This window comes from Phasianus colchicus, chromosome 22, assembly GCF_987193195.1.
Source record: "Phasianus colchicus chromosome 22, bPhaCol1.hap1.1, whole genome shotgun sequence".
NCBI lineage: Eukaryota > Metazoa > Chordata > Aves > Galliformes > Phasianidae > Phasianus > Phasianus colchicus.
In genome coordinates, this window is record NC_143457.1 from 1,016,264 (window position 1) to 1,040,818 (window position 24,555).

Sequence of the window (24,555 nt, forward strand, 5' to 3'; positions counted from 1 at the left end):
TCAGACCTCGCCGAGCAGCACAGGAACTGGACCGGCTCCGTCACTCCGCACCTCCAGGGAGATCCTGCAGCTCCAGCAGCTGCAGACGGACAGAACGACCCCGTCGTGGGGCGAGCGGCCCGGAGACCCGCAGTGCTGCCAGCGGGCGGAGGGGCTGCGCAGGGCGGCTGGCGGCCATCGGCTGCAGCTGCTCTGGCACACGGCCCTGCGATCCCGGGGGGCTCGGGCTGGCCTGCTGCGTGCGAGCGGGAGGCGGAGGAAGGAGGAACCACCGCTGCTTTTATTTAGAATAAAGATTTAAAAAAAGCAGAAAATAACAACAAAGAGGCGTTTTCAGGGCGTAAATAGCGAGCTAGGGCTGGGCTGGGCTGGGCCGGGCCGCTCCGTGCTGCTCCGTGCCGCCGTGCTGCCTGCCCTGCGACGGCGCCAGGCCCGGCCCGGCCCTCACTCCCCGCCGGCCTGCATCTGCTTGCAGAAGGCGTCGAACTGCCGCTGCTCCAGTTCCGTCATCACGCGGTTCAGCGCGTAGATCTGCGGGAGGGGCGGGGAGGCACCGCGGTGAGGCGCCGCTCGAGGCCCCGGCTCGGCCCGCCCCGGCTCGGCCCGCCCGGCTCACCTCCGCGCGCTGCCGCTGCTTCAGCTCCTGCTGGGCCGACCTCTGCTTGGCCTTCTCCAGGCGCGCCGCCGGCTCCCGGCCCTTCGGCCGCTCCTTCCGCCCCCCGCTCGGCTCCATGGCCGGGCCGGCCGGGCCGCGCCCCGCTACCGGCGGGACGGCGCCCGCTGCAAGATGGCGGCCGGGCTCCGCCACCGCGCATGCGCGACCAGCGAGACCGAGAAGATAGAGCGTGCGCGGTGCCGCAGCGCCCCCTGGCGAGCGGGAGGAGAGCGGCGGGGCGGCCTGCGGCGGGGCGGCCTCCGGCGGGGCGGCCTCCGGCGGCGCTGCCCGCTGTGCCAGCCCTCCGAGTCGCGCAGCCCCACTCATCACCGCGCCCCGCTCATCGCACCTTCTCAGCTGTTTATATTGCACAGCCCTACGCCCCACGCTAGACATCGCGCCCCAAGCCCCCATGTGACAGCCCTACCGCACACCCCCTGCGGGGCACAATTTCTGCCAGCACCGCTGCAGCCACCCTGCACCATCCGCACCCGCAGCCCCCGCACAACACGTGGCACAGGACGGCACGGCGTCCCGCACCCCGCGCAGGGGCTGCACCACAGCCCCTCGGCTCCAAATGCACCTTTTATTGCAGCGGCCGGAGCAGGGCCAGACCCGCGGGGCCGCGTGGAAGCACAGGACGGGGACTCCAGCCGCGCCGTGCCCGGTACCCAAAGTCGGCCGCGCCCCGCGGGCATCAGCGCGGCCCCGTCCCGCCGCCACCCCGCGGGGTCCCGCTAGATGCGGACGGTGTTGATGCGCAGCGGTTGGACGTTCTTCCCGTTGGCGTGGCTCTGCCCGGGGCTGAAGTAGGAGCAGAGCTTCCCGGGGAACTTCTCCCGGAAGGTGTAGAGCCAGGACATGTCGTCGGCGTTGTAGAAGATGAGCAGCCCCTTGTCGTAGTCCAGGAAGACGCCCACCTTCTCCAGCTTGCTCTTGACGTTGAGCCGTGTCCAGGGCTCGGTGCAGGCGCTGTACTGGTTCCCGTCGTGCATGACGATGCAGTAGAAGCCACGGCTGGGCTGGATCTGGATGCTGCCCTTGCGGGTGACAGCCTCGTGCGCCAACCCGATCATCCACTGCGTCTTCTCAGACACCACCACCTCCCAGTAGTGCACGCCGCCGCCGAACGCCTGCGTGCCCAGCACCGACACCTCCACGTCGAAGCGGCGCGGCGAGTCCTGCAGCGGCTGCGGGTGCAGGTTGCCGTAGGCCACGATGGTGCAGTCGTCGGAGAGGATGAGGCGCTGGTGGGCCGTGCCGGGGTCCAGCGTCAGCGCCGCGGGCACTGCGGAACGGCGGGCGTCAGCACCCCCAGGCACGGGGGGCACGGGGACCCCCTCCCACCTCTCCGCCGGCCTCACGCTCACCCGGGTGGATGTCCTGGAAGAGCGACTTCCAGATGGTGTACTGCAGCGGCCCCATGTACTTGGAGGTGGGGAAGTCCTCGTAGGTCAGGTTGGTCTCATGGATCTTCCCCTTCAGCCTGCAGGAGGGGCAGCAATGGGCACGGAGCTCCGCGGGCACCCCCCGCCCCCCTGGCGCCCACCCACCTCTCGGACAGGGACGCGACGCCGGCCAGGAAGGCGTGCTTGTCAGCCTCGGCCAGGCGCTCCTGCAGGATCTGGCTGCCCTCCTGCACCTTGCGCAGCTGCTGGCTGTAGCGCTGGATCTTCTGCTCGATGTCGGTCAGCGTCCGTGCCGTGTCGGCCTCCAGCTCCTCCAGCATCGCCTTCTGCCGCTCCCGCAGCAGCCGGTGCAGCCGCTCAAAGGCCTCCCCGATGGTGGCCCGCAGGCTTTTGGCCGATGACTGAGGAGGTGGGGGGCACGGCCGGGCCGCAGCGGGTCCGTCAGCATCCCGGCAGAGTGCGTGGGGAAGGGGCAAGGGAAGGGATTCGGGGCACGTCCCCGCAGCCTCGCTCCTACCTTGGTGTCGGCCAGCTGCCTCTTGAGGAGGTGCAGGGCCTCGGTGTGGCCTCGCTCACTCTCCTGCAGGCCCTGCAGCTGCTCCTTCAGCTCCCGCTGCAACACAGAGCGCTCTGACCCCGTGCTCAGCCCTGGCCTCACCGCACTGCCTGCTTCCCCACCCCACAGCAGCAATGTTCCAAGGGGCGTGCGGAAAATGCAAAGCTTTGTGCCTGCCCCACGCTCAAGCAGTGCTCCCAGCTACCAGCAGTGTGACACTGAGGTGCTGGGAGAGCTGTGAGGCAGTCCCACAGTCCCATAGATATCCATCATGGGGCTAAGCTGGCATTGCAGTGATCAGAGCACGTGGCACAAAGCTGCCCCAATACAGCAGGTTTGGGGATGGGACTTGGTACTGCTGTGGGAGGCAGGGTCCTTGTGTGGGACAGGAGGGAGTCTGGTTTGGGACTGCTTGGGGATCCCCAGGGAGCAGCCCAGCAGAGCCACATGGAGGGACAGACAGATGGACGGATGGGTGGGTGGCCACACAGTGTGGATGGACAGATGGACAGAGGATCGCACTTCACTTGGGGTAGACAAGGGGATTGTATGGGAAGCAGCACCCCAGAGCCATGTGCAAACAGGCAGAGAGAGCTCTGGCTGTCCTGAACGTGGACGGATGGACACTGTGCTGCACAGTGCACACAGATGGACAGACAGAGCATCCCACAGACACGAGGGGGGATGGATGTTCAGGGACAAACAGACAGACGCCCACCTGCAGCTCCTCGAAGGCATCATCCACGTTGGTGACCTGGTGCTGCTCGTGCATGGCTGGCTCGTCACAGAAGAAGCAGACAACAGTGCGGTCGGTGAGGCAGAAGAGCTTCACCTTCTCGTGGTCCTTGCAGGGGAAGGGGCTGCGCTGAGCCCCCAGGATGGCATCCAAGGGGAAGGCGCTGTAGCGCTCCACGATGTTGGCCAGCTTCAGGCTGGGGGCCAGCGTGGGCTCGGTGAAGGTGCGGCGGCACTCGGGGCAGTCGCGGGCACCCTGCGGCTCCTGGCGCACCCAATGCTCTGTGATGCAGCGGCGGCAGAAGTAGTGCTCACAGCCGAAGCTCACTGGGTCCTGGTAGATGCTGAGGCAGATGGAGCACAGCAGCTCATCTTTCAGGCTGCAGGCCATGACCGGGGCTGCAGGGGGACGGTTGGGCTGCAAAAAGGGGGGTTGATGGGGTGAGAGTGCTGCAAACGGGGGCAGGATGAGAATGGGAGGCTGCAGTGGGGCTGTAATGGGGGGGCCGGGGGTGAGACTGCAATAGGGGGATCAGATTGGTAAGGGGGGGGGGGGCAGGGTGATATGAGGGGGCTAAGGGTCAGGATGTAATAGGGGGACTGAGGATGAGGGGATATGGGGGCTGGGGGTCAGCGTGATGGGGGGGCTAAAGTAGACGTGGGTGATGCTGGGGGTCAGAGGAATATGGGGAGGACTGAGGTTGGCATTGGAGATTCTGGGGGTCAAGCTGATAAGGGGGGCTGAGGGTCAGGGTGATATGGGGGGGCTGAAACTGTTGAGGGTGATGCTGGGGGACAGAAGAATGTGAGGGTGGGGAGCAGGGGGATATGAGGGGATTGAGGATGGTAATGGGGATGCCAGGGGTCAGAGGGATATAGGGGGGCTGAGGCTGATGAGGAGGAATGCTGGGGGTCAGGATGGAATAGGTGGGCTGGGCGTCAGGGGCATATGGGAGGGCTGAGGTTGGTACTGGGGACGTTGGAGATCAGGGGGATATGGGTGGGCACGGAGCTGCAATGGTGGGTGAGGAGCAGGGGGCACGGGGGGCGGAGGTTGGCACGGTGGACGCCGGGGCTCGGGCTGCGGTGGGGCCCCGGGCTGCTGCTACCCGCGGGGCTGCAGCGGGGGCACCCAGCGCTGAGGCCGCACCCGGAGGACCCAGGTTCGAATCCTGCCCGGCTCCGCGCCCCGCCGCCCTCAGGACCCGGGTTCGAGGCCTCACCCCGCCGCCGCCGCCGCCGCCGCCGCCGTCCGCCGCCGTCCGCCGCCCGCCGCCCGCCGCCGTACCCGGGTAAGCGGACCCGCCGCCGCCTCACACACCGCTCCCCGCCGCGCCGGGCGGGGGGTGGGCGAGCAGAAGGGGGCGGGGCCGCGCCGCACTTCCTGCCTTCCCCTCTCCCCCCTCCCCGCAGCCACAGTGGTACCGCCCCGCCCCATTGTCCCCCGCGCGGCGCGGCCCTGCGGCGCGTACCACCGCCCGGCGGGGGGGGCTCTTAAAGGGGCCGCGCCAGATCCTTCTCTCCGCCCGTCCCGACCTTTCTCCCTCCGTGTTATTATCACTGACGAGGGACGGGGGCACGGGGGGGCGCAGGCACAGCGCTGGACGTGAACGGCCGCCTGCATCCCAACAGCGCAGGTGTCACTCCCTAATTCTGCACAGACCCCAAATTCAGTGTTGAGCCCCAATTCAGCATTGTCCTCAAATTCATCATTGTCACCAAATTCATTATTGCCCCCAAGTTCAGCGCTGTCCCTAAACCGAAGCAGTGTTTCCAAACTCTACATCGTCTCCAAATTCAGCACTGTCCCCAAATTGAAGCATTGTCCCCAAAGCATTGTCTCCAAGTTTGGCATCATCCCCAAGCAAACCATTGTCACTAATTTCAGCCTTGCCCCCAAACCAAACCATTGTCTCCAATTCAGCATTGATCTTAAACCAAAACATGATCCCCAAGTTTAGCATCGTCCCCAAACTCAGAGTCATCCCCAAATTCACCATCACTGTCCCCAAGCCAAAGCTCTGTCCCCAAATTCCTTACTGTCCCCAAATTCTGCATCATCCCTAACCTGAATAATTGCCCCCAGGTTCAGCGCCATCCCTGAAATGCAGCGTTATTCCCACATTCTGTAACATTCCCAAACTCCACATCGTTCCAAGATTCTTGTCCCCAAACCGAATCATTGCCCCCAAATTCTTCATCTCCCCCAACATTCAGCATCGTCCCTAAATTGAAGCGTCCCCCAGCAATGATGGAGACCCCCACAGGGACACAATAAGGGGGTTCCCCCTCCTGTGCCCCCCACCCTGTGGGGCTCTGGGTGTGGAAGGAAGGACGGATGGGGACATTTGGGGGCAGCTCACAGCCGCCCCACAGCTGGCTGCAGGCCAAAGCTAACACGGCAGTGCTGAGCCCCCACACCCCCAACGCAGGGAATGACCGCCCGCTTTGTTCCTGCCTGGGCGGGAGGACGGCCCCAAAGGCTGGAAAAGGAGGGGGGAAAAAAAAACCCAGCCACAGGGGTTTGTTATTTCTGCCTGTGTTTTTGCAGGAGGAATGCAGAACTGCTCACCCTGCCAGGACCCACTGGGACAGGAGAGATTTGGAATTAAATCATCAAAGCGCCGGTGTAGCGGGGAAGGGGCAGCCAGGCTGGCATTGTGCCTGCATCGCACCTAACCCCGACCCCAACCTTAACCCCAACCCTAACTCTAACCCAAATCCAAACGGTTACCCAAATCTCAATCCCAACTCTAACCCAAACCCAAATCCTTATCCTAACTTCAACCCTACCACTATCCTCAACCCTAATGCTAACACCAACCCCAGTCCAAAATCAATCCCAACCCTAACCTCAACCCTAATCCTAACCCTGAAACCAAGTCAAATGCAAACCCTTAACCCTACCCTAACCCCAAACCTAACCCTAATCCAAATCCAAACCCTTACCTTATCCCCCAAATCCAATCCTAACCCTCAAACCCAACCCCAACCCCATCCCCAACTTCATCCCCTACTGCACTGACTGGTGTGGGCTGGACCCAGCAGCAGCGCTGTGGGTTTGGGGCTGGATTTGGGTGTCCCATACTTCCCCTGTCCTCTATCTTCCCACGACTCAGTTTCCCCCCCTCAGCACCCAGGGGAGGAACACCCCACTGATGGGCACCACCTGTGTTCCTTCCAAATAAACAGACAGCACTTTGTCCTCAGCTGAGTGGAGTTTGTTTATGGGGTTCATCTTAGGGACATGCCTGGGAAACTGCATCAGTGGGGAACCTGAGTCCACGGGGATATGGGATGCCATAGAGCTGTGGGGTTAGGATTTGTGATATGGTTAGAGTTAGGGTTAAGATGGAGTTAGTGACAGTGTTAATGTGAGGCTCAGGTTGAGTGTTAGGGTTTGGGTTGGGATTGGTTAGGGATAGAGTTGGTCAAGGTTAGGGTTAGCATTCAGCTTATGTTAAGGGTTAGGGTTTAGGGTTGGTTTAGTGTCAGGGTTATGATTTGTGTTAGTCTTAGGGGTTTTGATTTGGGCTTGGGTTACGGCTTGGACTTGAATTAGGTTTAGGCTTAGGGTTATGGTTTAGTTTTGGGTTAGAGTTAGAGTTAGTATTGGGGTTGGGGTTGGGGTTATGGTTTGCCTCATGAGACTGAATGTGTACAAGTCTATGGGGCCGGATGGCGTGCATCCCAGGGTTCTGAAGGAGCTGGCTGAGGTGGTTGTCGAGCCGCTCTCCATCATATTTGAAAAGTCGTGGCTGTCAGGTGTGGTCCCAGATGACTGGAGGAAGGGTCACGTCACTCCCATTTACAAGAAAGGGAGCAAGGAGGACCCCGAGAACTACAGGCCGGTGAGTCTCACCTCTGTGCCTGGGAAGATCATGGAACAGATCATCCTGGATGACATGCTTGATCACATGAGGAAAGGGCGTGTGATCCGTGACAGCCAGCACGGCTTCACCAGAGGAAGGTCATGCTTGACCAAACTGGTGGCCTTTTATGATGGAGTGACAGCATCGGTGGACAAGGGAAAGGCGACCGATGTCATTTACCTGGACTTGAGCAAGGCCTTTGACATGGTCCCCCACCACGTCCTTCTCTCCAAACTGGAGGGACGTGGATTTGATGGGTGGACCACTTGATTGATAAGAAACTGGTTGAAAGGCCGCAGACAGAGGGTGGTCATCAATGGCTCCATGTCCAGGTGGAGGCTGGTAACGAGCGGCGTCCCCCAGGGGTCTGTCTTGGGACCGGTGCTCTGTAACATCTTTATCAATGACATCGATGACGGAATCGAGTGCAACCTCAGCAATTTGCTGACGACACCAAGCTGAGTGGTGTGGTTGACACGGTTGAAGGACGGGATGCCATTCAGAGGGACCTCGAGAGGCTGGAAAGGTGGGCTGGGTGAACCTGATGAGGTTCAACACGGCAAAGTGCAGAGTTTGGCACTTGGGCCGGAGGAATCCCAAGCATCCCTACAGACTGGAAGGAGCAGTGCTTGAGAGCAGCCCTGTGGAGGACCTGGGGGTCTTGGTAGACAAAAAACTTAACATGAGCCAGCAGTGTGCCCTTGTGGCTCGGAAGGCAAATGGGATCCTGGGCTCCATCAGAAGAGGGGTGGCCAGCAGGGACAGGGAGGTGATTGTTCCCCTCTACTCTGCTCTTGTGAGGCCCCATCTGGAATATTGCGTCCAGGTCTGGAGCCCCCAGTACAAGAAAGACAGGGAGCTGTTGGAGAGGGTCCAGAGGAGGGCCACGAAGATGATCAGGGGACTGGAGCACCTCCCCTATGAGGACAGGCTGAAAGAGCTGGGCTTGTTCAGCCTGGAGAAAAGAAGGCTGCGGGGTGACCTCATTGCAGCCTTTCAGTACCTAAAGGGAGCCTACAAACAGGAGGGGAATCAACTCTTTGAAAGGGTAGATAACAGCAGGATGAGGGGAAATGGTTCTAAGTTGAGGGAGGGGAGATTTAGGTTGGACATCAGGGGGAAATTCTTTACAGAGAGAGCGGTGAGGTGCTGGAACAGCTGCCCAGAGAGGCTGTGGATGCCCCGTCCCTGGAGGTGTTCAAGGCCAGATTGGATGGGGCCCTGGGCAGCCTGGTCTAGCATTAGGTGGAATGGTTGGTGGCCCTGCGTGTGGCAGGGGGGTTGGAGATTCATGATCCTTGAGGTCCCTTCCAACCCTGGCAATTCTGTGATTCTGTGATTCTGTAAGGTTAGGCCAAGTATTAGGCTTAGGCTTAGAGTTAGGGTTCAGGTTAGGGTTAGCTTCAGGGTTAGGGTAAATTTAAGATCTGAGTTTGGGGTTTGTTAAGTATTTTGTTTAGGGTTATTCATAGGGTCCAGATAGGGAAACTTGAGCAATGTGGACACAAGCCCATGAGGATGCAGGATGGCTGAGGGATGTCATGAGGTTGCTGGGTGCAGGATTAGGGTTTGTGATATGGTTAGGGTGATACTTTTAGGGGTAGGTTAATAGTTGGCTACAGTTGATCATTGGAACTGAACTGAGAAACTTGGGCAAGGTGGAACTTCACCCATGGAACACTATGGGATGAGCAGGGGATGACACAGAGCCGTGGGTGTGGGGTCATCCATTGAAGCACCAGCAGGAGCTGGGTTTCCCCAGCATACATCCCTGCTGCTCATTAGCTGCCTTCGTTAGCGCTGCAGGAAGGGAAGCACGCCCTGCCCGGAGCCTTGTTGTGGGTGAGACTGGGGAAGGAGCAGCGGCTGTAGCGGCACAAGTGGATGAAGGGAAACCACACGGCAGGGTGTGTGTGTTAGGGCAAACAGGGAAATTAATCCCGGTTAATTGTTAAATTGGCTTCGTTATCTCCTGCTAACCCTTGTATGAGCACCCGGCAGGCACTTGCTGCAGTTGGCGAGTCGGGAGCATGCATCCCCTGCTTCTTTGGGTCATGCTCTTCTGCTCCTGGGAGCTGGGAAAGGAAGAGGAGGGACCAGGGATCTGTAGTGGGGTTGGTGTTGGAGTTGGGTTGAGGTTGAGGTTGGGGCTAAGGTTGGAGTTGGAGATTGGGGTTGAAATAGGGGTTGGGGTCAGGGTTGAAGTTGGGGTTTGGTTTGGATGGGGTGGTGTAATGATTAGGGTTGGGATTGGGGTTTGGGTTAGGATCAGGATTAGGGTTGGGGTTAGGGTTTGGATTTAGACTGGTTAGAGTTAGGATTATGGCTGGAAGGGGCCATCAGAGACCGAGTTGCCTCTGGGAGGGAGCAGAGTGCGGGTGAGCTGGGAAGCACCGCTGTGTTGCACGGTGCTCGGTTCTGTGCCGTGCGCCTTGCACGGAGGGTGCCAGCAGGAAGGGAGGCCCCCAAGCCGCTGGAATTTTCCCCATTGGTTAAAAGGGTGCTGCCGGGGGTGCAGGCGGGGAGGACAGGCTGGGACAGGCCGGCTCCCAGCACGCACAGCTGCATCCCAGCGCTGCAGTGCCGCAGGTTTCAGCCTCGCCGGAGCAGACGCACAGGGCTGGAGCTGCGTGCTCAGGGTGGGTGAGGCTTTGGGACTCTCCTTCCCGTGGAGCTACAAAGCCAAGATGTTCCCAGGGGACCGGGGAGGGGATGCTGGATGAGCCCACACCTCCAGTTTGGGGACCTGTTTGTTCCCCCAGCACGATGCTCCCCACCGTGCTCCGAGAGCTGCCGTGCTGCTGCCATCGTTGCAGGATGCGGCCCCGTTCCCGCTGTGCAACGTTGAGGTTTTTCCTCTTTGTGGATTGGGATTTCAGGGATTTTGCACCCAGGGTTAACACGAACGTGCCCCTGCACAGAGCGGGGTCCCACAGCCCTCCAGGATGCACAAAGCCACTCTGTGCTGCCGCTTTTCATCTCCTAAGTGCTTTGCAAACATTAACTAATTAATCCTAATTAACTCATTACCTAATTATAACCAAATGTCCCTCCCATTTACAGGGGGAGAAAGGTAACAAATGCATGGCCGCTTTCTTTCACCCAATCACCCCTAAATCTCTGCAAGCTCCCAGCCAGCAGCCGCAGGCACCCTGCGCACGCACCGCTCTCAGTGCTACTGGGGCCGAGAGCTTCACCCATTTCCAGAGTGAAGAACCCACACTGCAGCTCTGCTCACCCGGCGCAGCATCCCAGTGAGCCAGGATGGAGCATTTCCACGCGCCCACCCCCAGCAGCGCCCACCCTTGTGCTCACATGGCTGCCTGTGAGTCATTGCCAGTGAGCTGCTGTGCGTCCCACTGCCTGGGAAACACCTTGGGAAGCTCTGCACCGACTTGTTCCAGCCCTCACCACCGCCTGCTGTAATCATCTGCCTCTTGTGTGAGCACTTGTGGGGTGTTGCAGGGAATGCTCTATGGGGCAGGAACCATCTGCATGGGTTGATGGCTGTGCTGCTGAACTCGGCCCAGCGCTAACTCTCCAGCCCCGCTTGATTGAGAGAGAGAGATTTCTTGCAAAGAAAAGGAAACAAATATGAGGTTAGGATGGAGAGAGGCATTTCCCAGAGGATTTCCTGCTTGGTGCCTGCTGCTGCTGCAGGCGAGGACAAAAAAGCCCCATCAGAAGGGCTGTCCGGCACCGAAGGTCTCAATGCAGCCCCCAGCACAGTGTGCTGACAGCTCGGGTACTGGGGGCTGAGCTCCCAGTCAGGTTTTCCCATGCAGTTTCCTGGCCATGCAGCTTTCCCAGCCAACTTTCCAGTCTGTTCCCTAGGAATAACCTTAATCCTAAGCAGTCCTACCCTAACCCTAACCCAACCCCTACCCCTAACCCTAACCTTACCGTAACCCTAACCCTAACCTAACCCTAACCTACTCCTAACCCTACCCTACCCCTAATCCCACACTTTTTGACCAGCATCTCCTTCCCACCCCCAGCTCCACGCAATGGATTGCAGGAACGCTGCAGCTCAGCTCTGCGCACACACGGGCCGTGCCCTGGGGGCAGCGAGTGGCACCTCTCGAGCATCTCCTGCCCCTTCAGCCCAGCTCGCTGCTGCATCCCTGCCGCCTCTCCCACCTCAGGAAAGCCGCTGCCGTTCCCATTGCCGGCGGGCACGGCTCTGCGGGCGCGGGGAGAGCAGGTGGAGCAGCGCTGCCGCCCGCCCAAGAGCCCGCAGAGGTGATTTATGTCAAAGGCGGCATCTCCGTGCCGCGCTGAGCGCTCCCCAGCCTTCCTTCCCTTTTAATTGCGGTTGGATCTGCCCCGGGGGCAGAAGAGCCTTTGAACACCTCCTTTTGAATGTGAGCTTTGCAGCCAGCTCCGCTTCCTCTCTGCGGTGCCATTTTGCAGCTCGGGGATGGGGAGGTGGGCACGCCGGAGCCCCCCCTGCTCCTGTAGGCTGAGGATGAGGGTCCCTGCCTGCACCCAGCGAGGTGGGGATGCTTGAATCCACCCAGCACAGGGCTGGAAGAGCCCCTGCAGCCTCTGCAAAATGCAGCATCACCAAGAGACTTCCGCTGGCCAGCCTGCCCTGATGGCTGCATCCCCTGCCTGCAGGTCTGGGGGTGTCCTCCAGCCACCTGGAGCCTTCCTGGGGGTGCAGCCCAAAACCCCCAGACGTGCAGACAGAAGTGAAAGCAATGGTGGAAATGTATCTCACATGCAGACGGAGGGGAACTTGGAACCAGGGGGTGGCAGGGGACAAAGAGACACCAGTGGAATCAGGGAGGGTAGGGAGGGTCCTAAATGCGCCCATCTCCCAGCCCAGGTGGGAATGAACCCTCCACCACTGCTGGGGGATGCTGCATGGCCAACTCATCAAGGCCAGGCTGGATGTGGATCTGGGCGGCTTGGTCTGGTGGTTGGCAACCTTGCCTGTGGCAGGGGAGTTGAAACCAGATGATCACTGTGGTCCTTTTCAACCCAGACCATTCTATGATTCTATGATTCAACTCCTCCCGCCCCTAGAGTGAGGAGAAGGGCTCAGCGTGCTTCATGTGGAGGGCACCCAGACGTGCACAATCGGGTCAGGAACACCCAACCCATGTGCACAAAGATGTCCGCCCCACCACTCCGAGCCCATCGCCCACTTTTCTTCCATCCCCTCATGCACGACTCTGAGGAGTGAGACTGGGAGCTGAGAGCACTGCAGCCATGCAGGAGGGCTGGAAGGCCGGGTTTGTTTAGTCTGGAGAAGAGCAGGCTGAGGGGAGACATCGCAACCGCCCTCCAATGCGCCGGGGGGGTGAGCGAAGTGCCCTGCTCCTCTCCATCCACCGTGGGTCCTTTTGGGAGGGCTGGGAAAACATGCAGAGCTCAGGGTTGGGGTTTTTGCTTTTGTTTTTCAACGGCACCGTTGCTGGAAACTTGTGGGAAAGCCAGGCTGCCCCGTGGAGTTCGCAGGAAGCAAGATGCACGGCTAGCAGTGCTGCACCCCAACGTTGGTCTGCAGCAGGAGGAGATGGTGGACCACTGCCCGGACAGCTGGGGGTGCCCCATCCCTGGGGGGGACCCTTCCAACCCAGTCACTGCACCAGAGAGGGGCTGGGGGCCCCTGGGGATGAGGGGCCCCTGGGGAAAATGTGGTGGCAGGACCCTGAGGGGGGATGTATGGGGAGAATGGGGGGCACTGAGGGGGATTGGGGGGTGCTGGAGAGAACTGGAGCACCAGTAGAGGTGGAGCACCAAGAGGGGGGAGGGGCTGAGAACTGGGGGGCAATGAGGAGAACTGGGGGGCACTGAGGGGGTCTGAGAGGAACTGGGGGTGCTGAGGAGAACTGGGGGGCACTGGAAGAGGCTGGAGACTGAGGAGGATTGGTGGGCACTGAAGAGAACTGGGAGCACTGAGGGGGAACTGTTGGGTGGTGGAGAGAATTGGGGGCACTGAGGGGGGCTGAGGGGAATTAGGGGCTGTTAGGGGGACTTGGAGGGCACTGAGAGGGACGAGGAGCTGAGGAGAGCTGGGGGACATTGGGAGAGACTGGAGACTGAGGAGAACTTGGGGGGGCACTGAGGGAAACTGGGGGGCACTGGGGAAAACTGGGGGGCACTGAGAGGGGTGAGGGGCTGAGAACCGGGGGGCAATGAGGAAAACTGAGGGGCACTGAGGGGGAAAGGAATTTAGGGCTGCTGGGGGATCTGGGGGGCACTGAGGAGGACCTGGGGCTGAGCAGAACTGGGGGACAATGAGGAGAACTGGGGGGCACTGATAGAGGCTGGAGATGGAGGAGAATTGGGGGTTGCTGGGGAGAACCGGGGGTGGTGAGGGAGAGCCTGGGGGGCATGGAGGGGGGCTGAGGAGATCTGGGGTGTGCTGGGGGTGACTGGGGGGCACCGAGGGGGTGAGGGGCTGAGGACTGGGGGGCACCGACATGGCCTGTGGGGCGCTGAGGGGGGCTGAGGAGAACTGTGAGGCTGTAGACTGAGGACTGGGGGCACTGGGGAGAACTGGGCGACTCTGATGGGGACGAGAAGCTGAGGAGAGCTCAGGGAACCGAACGGAACCGAACGGAACCGAACGGAGCCCCGCGGCCGTCCCGCTCGCCGCCCCCCGCCGTGGCGCCGCGCCGTGCAGGGGGCGGTCGGTCGGTCGGTCGGTCGGTCGGTCGGTCGGGGCAGGGCGGCCCGGTGCTGCCCGGCGCGGTCCCTGGGCGGGCGGGGGCGGAGGCGCGGGGGCGGGCGGAGGCGCGGGGCGCCCATTTTGTCGGTGCGGCGGCGGAGGGACGCGGGACGCGGAGCATGGCTGTTGGTATAGGAAGTGTCTTTTTTTTTTTTTCCTCCTTCTTTCCCTCCTCTTCCCCCCCTCCCCCCCCTCGCCCCCCCCTTCTTCTCCTCCTCTCCTCCCGCATTCAAAAAATAATAACACCCCCCCCCCCGGTGCGAGCTCCGGTAAACAGCGGTTGTGGGTGGGGGGGGGCAGGGCGGTGCTGCCGCGTTCCTCCTCGAGATATGTATTATTATTTTTTTTTCTCATTTTTTTCCCCCCTTCCCCTTTAATTTTTTTTTTAATTTTTTCAATTTTTTTTTTCAATTTTTTTTTTTTTTTTCCCTCTCCCCCCCGTAACCGCGGATCTGCAGAACATGGCGTCCCCCCGTTCCTCCCCGCGCTTTAAAAATAAGCCGGGCTGCCATTTTTGTTTTCCTTTTGTCTGCGAATTTTAATAAAACCGTCTGAGAATGTGGGAGAGGCGGCGGAGGGGCACAGAGCGGGGCCGCCCCCCCCCTCCATCCCCCCCTCTCCCTTCGGCCTTTTTGTCTGCGGAGGTTCCCCCCCCCCCCCCCGGGCAGGAGCAACTTCACTCCGCGCCCAACTTCGCTCTTCTCTCGCGTTCTGCTTTCGTGTTTTTTTTTTTTTTTCTCCCCCCTCCTATTTTTTTTTTTCCTCTATTTTCTTCCCCCCCCCCCACTTCTTCTCTCACCCCCTCCCCGGGGGGGGGCACCCCTCTGCGTGTGTGCCCCCCCCATCCCTCCCAACCCAGGAGGAGGAGGAAGGAGGAGGAAGGGGGGGGGCAGTCAGGAAGATGCCCGCTTTGCTGGATTCTCTCTTTTTCTCCCTCCGGAGGGTCTGATGGAAAAGTTAATTGCAGCCGAACGGCCCCATCCGTGCGGCGGTGCTCGGCGAGGAGCGGCGGATGCGGCGTGGGGGCTCGGCTGCCTTTCTCTCGGTCGCTTCTCCCTCCGTCGCTTTTCTCTTCCGTTCTTTTTTTTTTTTTTCTCTCTTTTTTTTTTTTTTTTTCATACAATCCCCCCCTCACCTCCCCCCCTTTGCCGCTTTCTTTCCTTTTATTATTATGATTTTTTCTTTTTCTCTCTTTTTTTTTTTTTTTCCAGGCCTTTCAGTCTGCACGGTGGTGGTGCTGTGTGTGTGTGATGGGGGGCTGCTGTGCTTTATTTATTTATCCCCCCCCCCCCCCGCTCCCTTCCTTTTTCCCTTCATTCCATCCCCTCCCCGTTAACCGTATTTTTCTTCGGTCTAACAGAGCAGCTGAGGGTTGGGGGTGGCGAAGGGGGGGGGATATATTTTGCATCGCGCTTTAGCAGGAATGTGGAAGCTGCAGCTTTAGTGAGGGGACCCACATTTCCAGCAGCGGCGGTGCCTGGGGAGCTCGGTGTCCTCCACACGCATTGGTTTGGCCGTGCCGTAGCGTGGGGATGCGCACACCCGTATTTATACATCCATCATCCCCGGCCACGCCGGTGGCGAGCTGCGGTTTGGCCCTGGATCCGTCCCTCGGCCCTTTTCCTCCCTCCCGCACCGTGGGATGCTCTGCGTGGGGACGCAGGACGGGCGGCGCTCCCAGCCCGGAGCCCTTGGGGACGGAAATGGGATCGGAGAGGAGAGGGAAAAGTTTTGGGCCCCCTCCCGGCGTGCAGCCTGCAGGGCGGATGGACGGACGGATGGATGGATGGACGGATGGGTGCAGGCCCTGCGGGCGCCCCGGACTGGGGAGCCCGGGGATGAAAACACAGCTTTTCTTTTTGTCTGCTTTCAGGAAAAAGCCCTACGTTCCCACGGGTCGGGTCGGTGGGAGCCGCTCCGCTTTTGTTCCTCCGCGTGTCTGTGTTTTTTGGGGTGTGTGAAGTTGTCCTCCTTGTCCCCCCGTAGAGAAACGCCCCGCGTGCGGCACCAGTTCCCAGCTAGATCTGGAGATGGACGCGGATAAGGGGAAGCAACGCCAGTACTCTCAGAGGTGGGCATGCCGGCGCTCTCGAGGGAAACGAACCGTGCTGAAGCAGGGAGCGTTGGGCAGCAGGGAGCGTTGGGCAGCAGGGCCCTCGGGGGCTGCCGGCCGGGTGCCTGCCTGGGGCTGGGGGGGGGGATGCTGGACCCAACTGGGTACATTGGGGTCTCGCTCACAGCATGAGCCCGATCCCCATCTCCTCTCCCAGGGCCGGCAGTCCGTGCGCTTCTCTGTGCAGAGCAATCCGTTCTCCCTCAGGAATCCCCTTCTCCCTCAGAGAGCAGGGCTGGCCGTGCCGTTGTGACAAGTGCATGCGTGTGTGGGGTCGGGGCGGAAGGGTTGGGGTTGGGAACCGCTTGCTGCCTCCTTGCCTGGCCTTGGGGCAAAGCTCTGCTTCGCCGCCGCGCTGTCCCTGCTGTCGCGGCGCCCGGCTCTGAGCGCCACTGCCGGCTCCGCTTTGCCGTGTGGTGCCGGGGTGGCAGTGTGGCATCGCCGGGGTGCCGGGGGTTCGGTGCCTGCTGTCCCCATTGCGATGTCACAGCCAGGCCTACACTGTGCTGCTCGTCCCTCTGCCTGGGTGGGCGGGCGCTGCTGGTTCCAACTGTGCGGCTTTGGTGTCTCTGCTGGCTTCCGTAGGGCACAGCTCTGCCCCCACCTCCAGGGGCAGTGAGCCGGGTGTCCCATCCTGCCTGCTCCCTGTTTTGGTCTCCAGGGTGTCTCCGAGGGAAGTGGGTTCCCTTCATTGCTCCTTCCACACCCGTTCTGCCCATTCTCTTTGCACCGCTTCTCCCCTCTGCCTGTGGGGCAGCTGCAGAAGCCCCCCAGGCTGGGGACCTCACCCCTCACCCCGGGCAGCAGTGCAGCCCTCGGGCCCCGCATTCCTCCATTTGGGATTCCGCTCTCTCCTCGTGCAGTGTGGAGTCCTCTGGGATTTGAGGCCCTGCAGGCAGAATGTGGGGTCCGACTCCATTCCCCAGTGCACACCTATGGGGTGTGGGCTCCTCACAACCTTTGGGGCCCCATTCTGCACCCCCGGCCCTGCTGGGATGGGCTTTCAGCTCCAACTGCTGTTGGCTTTCAGTTGATTTTGCTTGGGGAAGGAAATCTGAATGAGAAACGCCAGTCAGAGCCCTTCGGGGGGCGGAAATGTGGGGTTTAATTGGTTCCATCTTGGGTGAATTCTTCTGGCACACGATGCCTCCAAGCCGTTCCTCTGGAACGGGGATTTCTGAGCCTTCTGCCCCGGGTTTCACGTGTTGTTTCTGCTTCCCTGGCTTACGTTTCTTATGCTGCCTTCTGCCTTAGGGTAAATTCTTCCTGCTGAGAAAAAGCTGGGCCGGGGGCCGTGGGCGCAGGGCCCACGTGGGACGGTCCCTGGGGCTGGCAGCAGGACGGCGCGTTGTGGCACGGGGAGCCCGCCTGGGCACGGCGTGGCAGCCCACGGGCATGTGGGTGGCTTTGATGCTGCTTCCCGCCCGGCAGCTTGGGGCTGGGGATTTTGCAGTCGGGCCTTTGGTTTCTCCTGAAAAGCTGCTGCTCCAGGCGGGGGCCGCTTGCACGCTGCCCGCGGAGATGTGCAGTGGGTTCTGACCGGTGCTGCTGCGTGCTGGGAAGGTGGGGATGGTGCAGCCCCTTCCCCTGGCAGGGCTGAGCTTAAGGGGCGAGAAGGCTTTGTGCTTTTGGGGGAAAATGTGGCAGAGTACAGGGTGGCGTGAGAACGGATGGAGTGCTGGCAAATGGAATGGGACGAGGGGCGATGGGAGACACGGCTGTGCCAGTGCCACATCCCCAAGTCCCCTCCTGCTGATCTGACGGTGCCCTGAGGGGACAGCTGGGGACTCCGGGCTCTTTGCTTTTGCCTGCTGCAGTCTGAGGCTGTGTGGACTCGTGCTGCCCAGCACTGGGTGCTGCTACCCAGCGCCGCCCTGCACTTGTTGCTCCGTGCCCAGCTTGCTCCTGATGGACGCTTGTCAGCGGGGGACCCTGCCTGGGAGAGCGAGGCTGTGCTGGTGGAGGGCTGGCTTCTCGCTTGGCCGCTGGCACCCCGCAGTACCCAGGCATGCCGCTCGGCTCACCCCATCCCCTCCTTGCCTCCCCCTGCCCCCTTTGCTGCCCTACCTGTGCCAGGCAGCCCTGTGGCCGCTCGCCGGCCCCGAGGGGCGAAGCGGTGCCGGTCCCCGGGAGCAAACCCTTCTCGTGGCGGTGCCGTGCCGTGTCCGTGAAAAGAATCTCTTGTTTCTTTTTATTTCAGCGAAGGCGAGACAGAGAGGGCTGCCAAAGTAGAGACGTTCCCTAGAGAACTGTAGCTTGACTTAGCGGCAGTTTGGTAGGAAGTTGGAAGGCTATAGTGAGCTGCGGGGCCTGGCGCTCGTACCCACCCGTGCCATCATCTACCTCCATCAATCTGGAGCCTCATCGACACGTCTCCCCAGGCAGCTGCGGCCATCTGGCTTCTGAGGCCAGCCTGTGAGTACCAAACACGGTGTGCACCATGTCTTGTCTGTGCCGGGCCACCGCCGGCCTTGCTGCAGCCGCCTGTGCACCCCTTCCCCTCCACGTGGCGCCGGGCCTCGCTCTGCCACGACGCCTCTCCCTTCCCCGTGCATCCGCTGCTTGCTCTTTCCACCTCCCTCTGCTTCCTTCCCTGCCTGGGAGCTCTGGCCGTGCGCACTGATGGAGCCCTCCTGGGTGCCCACGATGCCTTCTTTGCCTCAGCAGCAGCTCCTCCATCCCACTGCCCGGGCACACAGCGCCGTGCCCAGCAGAGCCGGGGGGAGACGTGCTGCAGCGTTCCCCACCCTTCATCATTTCCATTTTAATGGATTTTTCTTTCTTTCTTTCTTTTTTTTTTTTTTTTGCCGTGTGTCAGCTTCCATTTTTCATAGTTAGCTGAGAACTAGAAAAAGGGAGTTTATGTATTTTTCCATCTGCTTTATATCCCCTCCGGCCCCCTCCCCCCACCGTCCGAGCTCAGCCCTGGGAGGGGGGAACGGTCCCCCTTTGCTCCAGATGAAACACCACACAATTTATGAAATTAAGCTGGGACAGGAACAGGGATTTTTTTGGCACCACCGCTGTTTCTTTTCCCTTTATTCTGGGCAGGTTTGCAGCGCTCCACACACAGCGGTTGCAGCAGCTTCGCTGTTAAATAAGAACTGCTCAGGTGGGGAAGGAGTGGGAGACTGCAGCAGGTCGTGCTCCCCCCCTTCCATGGCAGCTGCAGGCTGTGCTGGGATCCTCCGCTTCTTTGAGCAAATGGGGCGGGCAGAGCTTTGTGTGGTCCGGGATGGGGGGGACAGAGGGCATGGGGCACCTGCTGCGAGGGCAGAGCAGCGGCTTGCTGGGTTGGCTCCAAAAAACCTTTTCTAATCATAGCTCTGGTTTCCTGTTTTCCTGCTCCGGCCAGGCAAGGATCGAAGGAGCACTGCAGCTTCCCACGCTGCAGGGCAGCCACTGGGCGAGCCATGGTGGCAGAATTCTGGCCGTGGTGGTGGGGTTCAGGCTGTGATGGTACAAGGATTTGGCATGTGATGGTTGGGCTCAGGACCTGGTGGTGGGATTCTGGCTGTGATGGTGGTGGGGTTCAGGCTGTGGTGGTGGGATTCTGGCCGTGGCAGTGGGGTTCATGCTATGGTGGTGCAAGGATTCTTGCTGTGGGATTTTGTCTGTGGTGGTGGGGCTTGGGCCATGGTCATGGGATTCTGGTCATGGTGGTAGGATTCAGGCTGTGATGGTAGAGCTCAGGCCATAATGGTGGGATTCAGGCTGTGCTGGTGGAGCTTGGGCCGTGGTGGTGGGATTTGAACTGTGATGGTTGGGAGTATTCAGGCCATGATGATAGGAATCAAGCCATGGTGGTGGGGTTCAGGCTGTGATGGTGGTGGGATTCAGGGCCACGGTGGTGGGTTTGGGGATCTTGGCAGTGGCAGGAGAACTCTGACCTGGGGATGCCAGAGTGCTGTGCTTGTCCCAAGCTGTGGTACAGGTGTTGTAAGCAGTGAGTTGTCGCCTCTGACAGCATTTTCTGGCACAGACTGGTGCAGAGCAGGGTTCCCTGTGGCTCTGCACGACTCTGCTTTCACGAGAGAGAGCTGACCCCAGTGAAAGGGATGCTCTGAAGTGATGCCTGGGGCTACTGCAATGCAGTCTGCTTTGCTCCGGGTGCCCCGAGCTGCCAGAGCCTGGTGCCGGCCAGGACGGTCCTGTTTGAGGCTCTTAATGAGCAGCTCCCATCCTGCCCTCAGCTCCAGGTCCCTGGGCAGGGCTGCTGCTCCCAGGACCTCAAGCTGCTTAGCACCACCCGCTGCCACGTGGCCGCTGCCCTCCTGCACTGCGGTCTCATCCCCACGAGCCGTGCGGGACAGCAGGTCCCGCTCTGTGCCTCGCTGTCCCCGGCCTCCCTGCCCTCCTTTGCAGCAGCGATCTGCAGGGAACCCGTGCTGATCTCATGCCTGGTTCCTCCTGGTGCCGGCTGTGGTGGGAATGGGTCTGTGCCGTTCTGGTTTCTCTCTCCGTGGCCTGATTTCTGCTCCAAATGGAGGTCGTCTCCCTGCAGCTCCGTCACCGGAGAGCTGGGGAAGGGCCGAGGAGCTCCTTCCTTCTCATGGAGCTGCTCCTGGTGCTCTGTGCAGACATGGGGTCCCGCCTGCTCCCAGCTCAGGGTGCAGCCAAAAAAACGTGTGCAGTGTCTGATGGCAGTGCTGGCTGAATCGGCACTGGGTGTCGGGTGGGGAGGAATCAGGAGTGCTCGTGCCTCAGCGTGCCCTGCCAGCGCGGGCTGTGATGTGAGCAGCAGCACTGCCTGCTGATGTCGGGCTGCTCTGCTGCCGTCATTTTCTTGCCGTCCCCGCTCAGATGTTTCCTATTAACTAAAGATGGATTTTAGAATTCATTTTTCCAAAGTATTTAGCGTCTCCATAAATCTTCCAGCCCCGCTGCAAGCAGGGCTCGTCCTGGAGCAAGCGCTGAGCCACCTGTGGTTGCTGCAGGTGTCCTTACTGGGGCTCCTTGGGGTCCTTGTGTCGCTGCCATGCTTGCGCCGTGCTCCGTGTCCCCCTGCAGCCTTCCCTGAGGTGCTGGGGAGCAGCAGTGACACCTGCGGGTGTGAGGGCAGGGGGAACCCTGGGTGACATCGGGAGCCCTGGGCAGGTGCTGTGGTTTCAGCAGCAGTTACCTGTGTGTGGATACGAGCTGCCCAAAGGGCCGGCTGCCCCGCTATGCTCTCCTCCTCTGTGCTTCGTCTTCTGGAAGGGTTTTCTAGGAAACATCTCCTGGTGGTTGCTGCGTTGCTGTCAGTGTGGCTCAGCCCTGTGGTGGGCCCTGGGGGCTCCTTCCCATGGGGAGCAATGTTGCAAAGACCCATGGGGAGGCTGGAGGGGCTGCCAGGCTGCTGCCCCCCGTAACCCACCGTCTCTCCCTGCAGGATGGCGGAGCCTCGCTTCAACAACCCCTACTTCTGGCCGCCTCCCCCCACCATGCCCAGCCAGGTGAGACGGGTGTTTGGGGAGGAGGGAGAACGAATGGATCAGCGGCACCTCTGACCTCTCTGCCTCCATCCCTGCCAGCTGGACAACCTCGTCCTGATCAACAAAATCAAAGAGCAGCTGATGGCAGAGAAGATCCGGCCCCCACACTTGCCCCCCACCTCCGTTGCCTCCCAGCAGCCTCTCCTGGTGCCCCCCTCTCCTGCTGAAAGCAGCCAGTCCATCATGTCCCTCCCCAAGCTGCAGCAGGTGCCAGGCCTCCACCCGCAGGCGGTCCCGCAGCCCGACGTGGCCCTGCACGCTCGGCCAGCCACCAGCACCGTCACAGGTACCTGCACTGCTTCGGGGGGACTTCAGGGGGTCTGCTTTGGGTCCTGCTGCCTGAGGGCCACTCGAGTGTGGGGGGAGGGCGTGGGGTGGGCAGTGTGTGCCCCACTGACACCCGCCTGTCTCTGCTAACAGGGTTGGGGCTGGCATCCCGCGCGCCCACAGTCAGCACCTCCGAGTCCAGCACGGGCACCACCACCCCTTCCACGCCCACCTCCACCAGCCAGAGCCGCCTCATCGCCTCCTCGCCCACCCTTATCTCAGGAATCACCAGCCCACCCCTCCTCGACTCCATAAAGACAATCCAGGGCCACAGTTTGCTGGGGGCACCCAAGACGGAGCGGGGCCGCAAGAAGATCAAGGCGGAAAACCCTTCGGGGCCGCCCGTCCTTGTGGTTCCGTACCCCATCCTGGCCTCGGGGGAGACGGCCAAAGAGGGCAAGACGTACAGGTAGGCGGGCATCTGGCGTGGGATCTGGGCTGCAGCAGTGCCTGTGGGGATGGGGGTGGAGATGAGGGGTGCAGTGAGGCGTCCTGCCCCAGCCCCGGCCCCCATGGGCTCTCCCTGCAGGTGTAAGGTCTGCCCTTTGACGTTCTTCACCAAGTCGGAGATGCAGATCCACTCCAAGTCGCACACAGAGGCCAAACCCCACAAGTGCCCCCACTGCTCCAAATCCTTCGCCAACGCCTCCTACCTGGCCCAGCACTTGCGCATCCACCTGGGTGTGAAGCCCTACCACTGCTCGTACTGCGAGAAGTCCTTCCGCCAGCTGTCCCACCTCCAGCAGCACACCAGGTGCCAGGAAGGGCTGTGTGGGGTTGGGAGTCCCCAGTGGGGTGGGACGGGGTTGGATCCCAGCTGAGCAAATCTGCTCAGCACTGCCTTTCTCGGCCATCTCCAGCTGCGGTCTCTAACCCACGCAGCACTTCTGGGTCTCAGCCCAGGGTCTCCTTCCCCTTGTGCCCCATCACTGGGCCCCTTCTGTGCACACGGCTGTCGCTGCCCAGTCCTGCTTTCTGCTGAGCTCAGAGGCCGTGTGGGTGCGGGGAGCTTTGCAGGGTTTGGGGCTGTGTGGGTTCCCAGCCTTTGCTGGGGCCAGTGCCTGACACGTTCCCCTCCCACCATACCCACATCCTGTGCAGAATCCACACCGGTGACAGACCCTACAAGTGCCCACACCCTGGCTGCGAGAAGGCATTCACACAACTCTCCAACCTCCAGGTCAGCAACTCCTGGGTGACGGCGGGGAGGGGGACACGGAGTGCCAAACCCCAAGGGGCGAAGCAGGGGGGACTCAGGGCTCTCCCGGCCCCGTGCCCCCCCTAACAACCCAACCTGTGCCGCTCTCTGGCAGTCTCACCAGCGACAGCACAACAAGGACAAGCCCTACAAGTGCCCGAATTGCTACCGGGCTTACACGGACTCGGCCTCGCTGCAGATCCACCTGTCAGCGCACGCCATCAAGCACGCCAAGGCTTACTGCTGCAGCATGTGCGGCCGCGCCTATACCTCGGTGAGGGGGCTCTGGGGGCACGGCACGGTGCAGCCCCCCCTAACACCGTGCCCTGCTGCTCACCACCTGTCCCTCTGCCCCACAGGAGACGTACCTGATGAAGCACATGTCCAAACACACCGTGGTGGAGCACCTCGTCAGCCAGCACTCTCCTCAAAGGACCGAATCCCCCGGCATCCCCGTGCGGATCTCGCTCATCTAAGTGGGCTCCGTCCCGCCCCGCTGCTGTCGGTGGGGTGGCACCGTGTTGGCCCCCCCCCCGACTCGGCCCCCCCCCCGGGGGGGGCTGCAGGTTTGGTGACATCCAAAGACGGTTTCAGAGCACTTTGAATCTCTGCAGTTTTCTTGGGGGGGAAGCGTGCGTGGGGGGGCAGAAGTTGGGGTTCTCCTTCGGTCAGCCCCCCCCGCCCTCCGCCTCCTCTCATTTTGGATACAAATATATATATATATTTATTGGCCAAGAAGTTGGTGCTGCTAACACAGAAACAAAATCAGACGTGGAACGGAGCACGCCGGACCCCCTCCTCCCCCCCAGGACTGTGCCGGAGCGGAGCGGGGGTCAGAGGGGGCTTTGTTTTAGTGGGGGGGGGGGGCTGCTCCGTTTGGGTTGCGTTTGATTTTTAAAGACGTTTTCCCCTCTGGTTTCGCTCCCCCCACGCCGGACTCCGTCGCCGGGAGCAGCCGGGGGTGTGCGTGCCTCTGTGTGTACATAGCCCTGTACAGAGCCGGGGCGCCCCGCACCCCGCGGAGAGACTCGACAGAAACTCATCTATATTATGTACTCTTTGGTTCCGTTTTGGATATTAACTGTGTTATTTTTTTATACACTTTTTAAGCCTTAACTCATTGTTTTGCCAGGGTGTTTATTACCTTCTGTTTATTAATTTGAGTTCCCACAGCCTTTCCCCCCCCTTCCACCACCTTTTACCACCACCCCCCCCATCCATCCACCCTTTGGCTCCTCGTTTCCCCCTTGGTGTTGTACGATACTCAATATTGTAACCTTTTTTGTCAGCATGTTAATACCATGTAAATACGCCTCTTATACACACTGTTAACGCCTCCCCCCCCCCATCCTTCCCCCCCAGCCCCGTTTGGGGCCTTTTTTTTTTTATTTTCCTCGATGGAAATCCAGGCCACGCGTCCCTAGAGCTAGCGATTACCTTATTAAAAAAGGAGAAAAAAGAAAAAAAAAAAAAAAAACAACACACCCCTCCCCCACCTCTTTCCTAACCCTCCCCCCCCCCCCCCACTGTCTTG

General features: G+C 60.8%; 3 protein-coding genes across 6 annotated transcripts; 1 reads left to right on the forward strand and 2 right to left on the reverse strand.

Moving 5' to 3' along the window:
* Positions 1-258: 258 nt before the first annotated feature.
* SVBP (small vasohibin binding protein) lies at positions 259-807 on the reverse strand. Its single transcript, XM_031607928.2, has 2 exons — positions 617-807; positions 259-531 (listed from the first exon to the last, which is right to left on the reverse strand). Exons 1-2 carry the CDS (start codon positions 731-733, stop codon positions 445-447), a joined length of 204 nt encoding a protein of 67 aa, XP_031463788.1. The 5' UTR covers positions 734-807; the 3' UTR covers positions 259-444.
* Positions 808-966: 159 nt separating this feature from the next.
* On the reverse strand, positions 967-4,620 carry LOC116238334 (E3 ubiquitin-protein ligase TRIM62). Its single transcript, XM_031607926.2, has 6 exons — positions 4,579-4,620; positions 3,339-3,773; positions 2,582-2,677; positions 2,209-2,465; positions 2,026-2,141; positions 967-1,943 (listed from the first exon to the last, which is right to left on the reverse strand). Exons 2-6 carry the CDS (start codon positions 3,744-3,746, stop codon positions 1,393-1,395), a joined length of 1,428 nt encoding a protein of 475 aa, XP_031463786.1. The 5' UTR covers positions 3,747-3,773; positions 4,579-4,620; the 3' UTR covers positions 967-1,392.
* A 9,342-nt stretch (positions 4,621-13,962) lies between these two features.
* On the forward strand, positions 13,963-24,137 carry ZNF362 (zinc finger protein 362). Of its 4 annotated transcripts, none has more exons than XM_031607919.2 (9): positions 13,963-14,038; positions 15,783-15,980; positions 21,394-21,457; positions 21,536-21,782; positions 21,917-22,232; positions 22,353-22,577; positions 22,925-23,003; positions 23,137-23,295; positions 23,381-24,137. In XM_031607919.2, the coding sequence occupies exons 2-9, from the start codon at positions 15,940-15,942 to the stop codon at positions 23,495-23,497; spliced, it is 1,248 nt and encodes a 415-aa protein (XP_031463779.1). In that variant the 5' UTR covers positions 13,963-14,038; positions 15,783-15,939; the 3' UTR covers positions 23,498-24,137. The 4 variants fall into 4 exon arrangements, with proteins under 4 accessions (XP_031463779.1, XP_031463782.1, XP_089978955.1 ...); XM_031607922.2 differs by having other exon boundaries at positions 13,972-14,038; positions 15,896-15,980; XM_090122829.1 differs by lacking the exon at positions 13,963-14,038 and adding an exon at positions 14,705-14,954 and having other exon boundaries at positions 15,896-15,980.
* Positions 24,138-24,555: the final 418 nt, after the last annotated feature.

Excerpts from the sequence above, each read along its gene's own strand:
- SVBP (XM_031607928.2), bottom strand. The coding sequence starts at position 733 with ATGGAGCCGAGCGGGGGGCGGAAGGAGCGGCCGAAGGGCCGGGAGCCG. Across the intron at positions 532-616 it reads AGCAGCGGCAGCGCGCGGAG|ATCTACGCGCTGAACCGCGT; the intron begins GTGAGCCGGGCG and ends CCCCTCCCGCAG.
- LOC116238334 (XM_031607926.2), bottom strand. The coding sequence starts at position 3,746 with ATGGCCTGCAGCCTGAAAGATGAGCTGCTGTGCTCCATCTGCCTCAGC. Across the intron at positions 2,466-2,581 it reads GGCAGCTGGCCGACACCAAG|TCATCGGCCAAAAGCCTGCG; the intron begins GTAGGAGCGAGG and ends CCACCTCCTCAG. Across the intron at positions 2,142-2,208 it reads GTCGCGTCCCTGTCCGAGAG|GCTGAAGGGGAAGATCCATG; the intron begins GTGGGTGGGCGC and ends CCCCTCCTGCAG.
- ZNF362 (XM_090122829.1), top strand. The coding sequence starts at position 14,858 with ATGGAAAAGTTAATTGCAGCCGAACGGCCCCATCCGTGCGGCGGTGCT. Across the intron at positions 22,233-22,352 it reads AAAGAGGGCAAGACGTACAG|GTGTAAGGTCTGCCCTTTGA; the intron begins GTAGGCGGGCAT and ends CTCTCCCTGCAG. Across the intron at positions 22,578-22,924 it reads CACCTCCAGCAGCACACCAG|AATCCACACCGGTGACAGAC; the intron begins GTGCCAGGAAGG and ends CATCCTGTGCAG.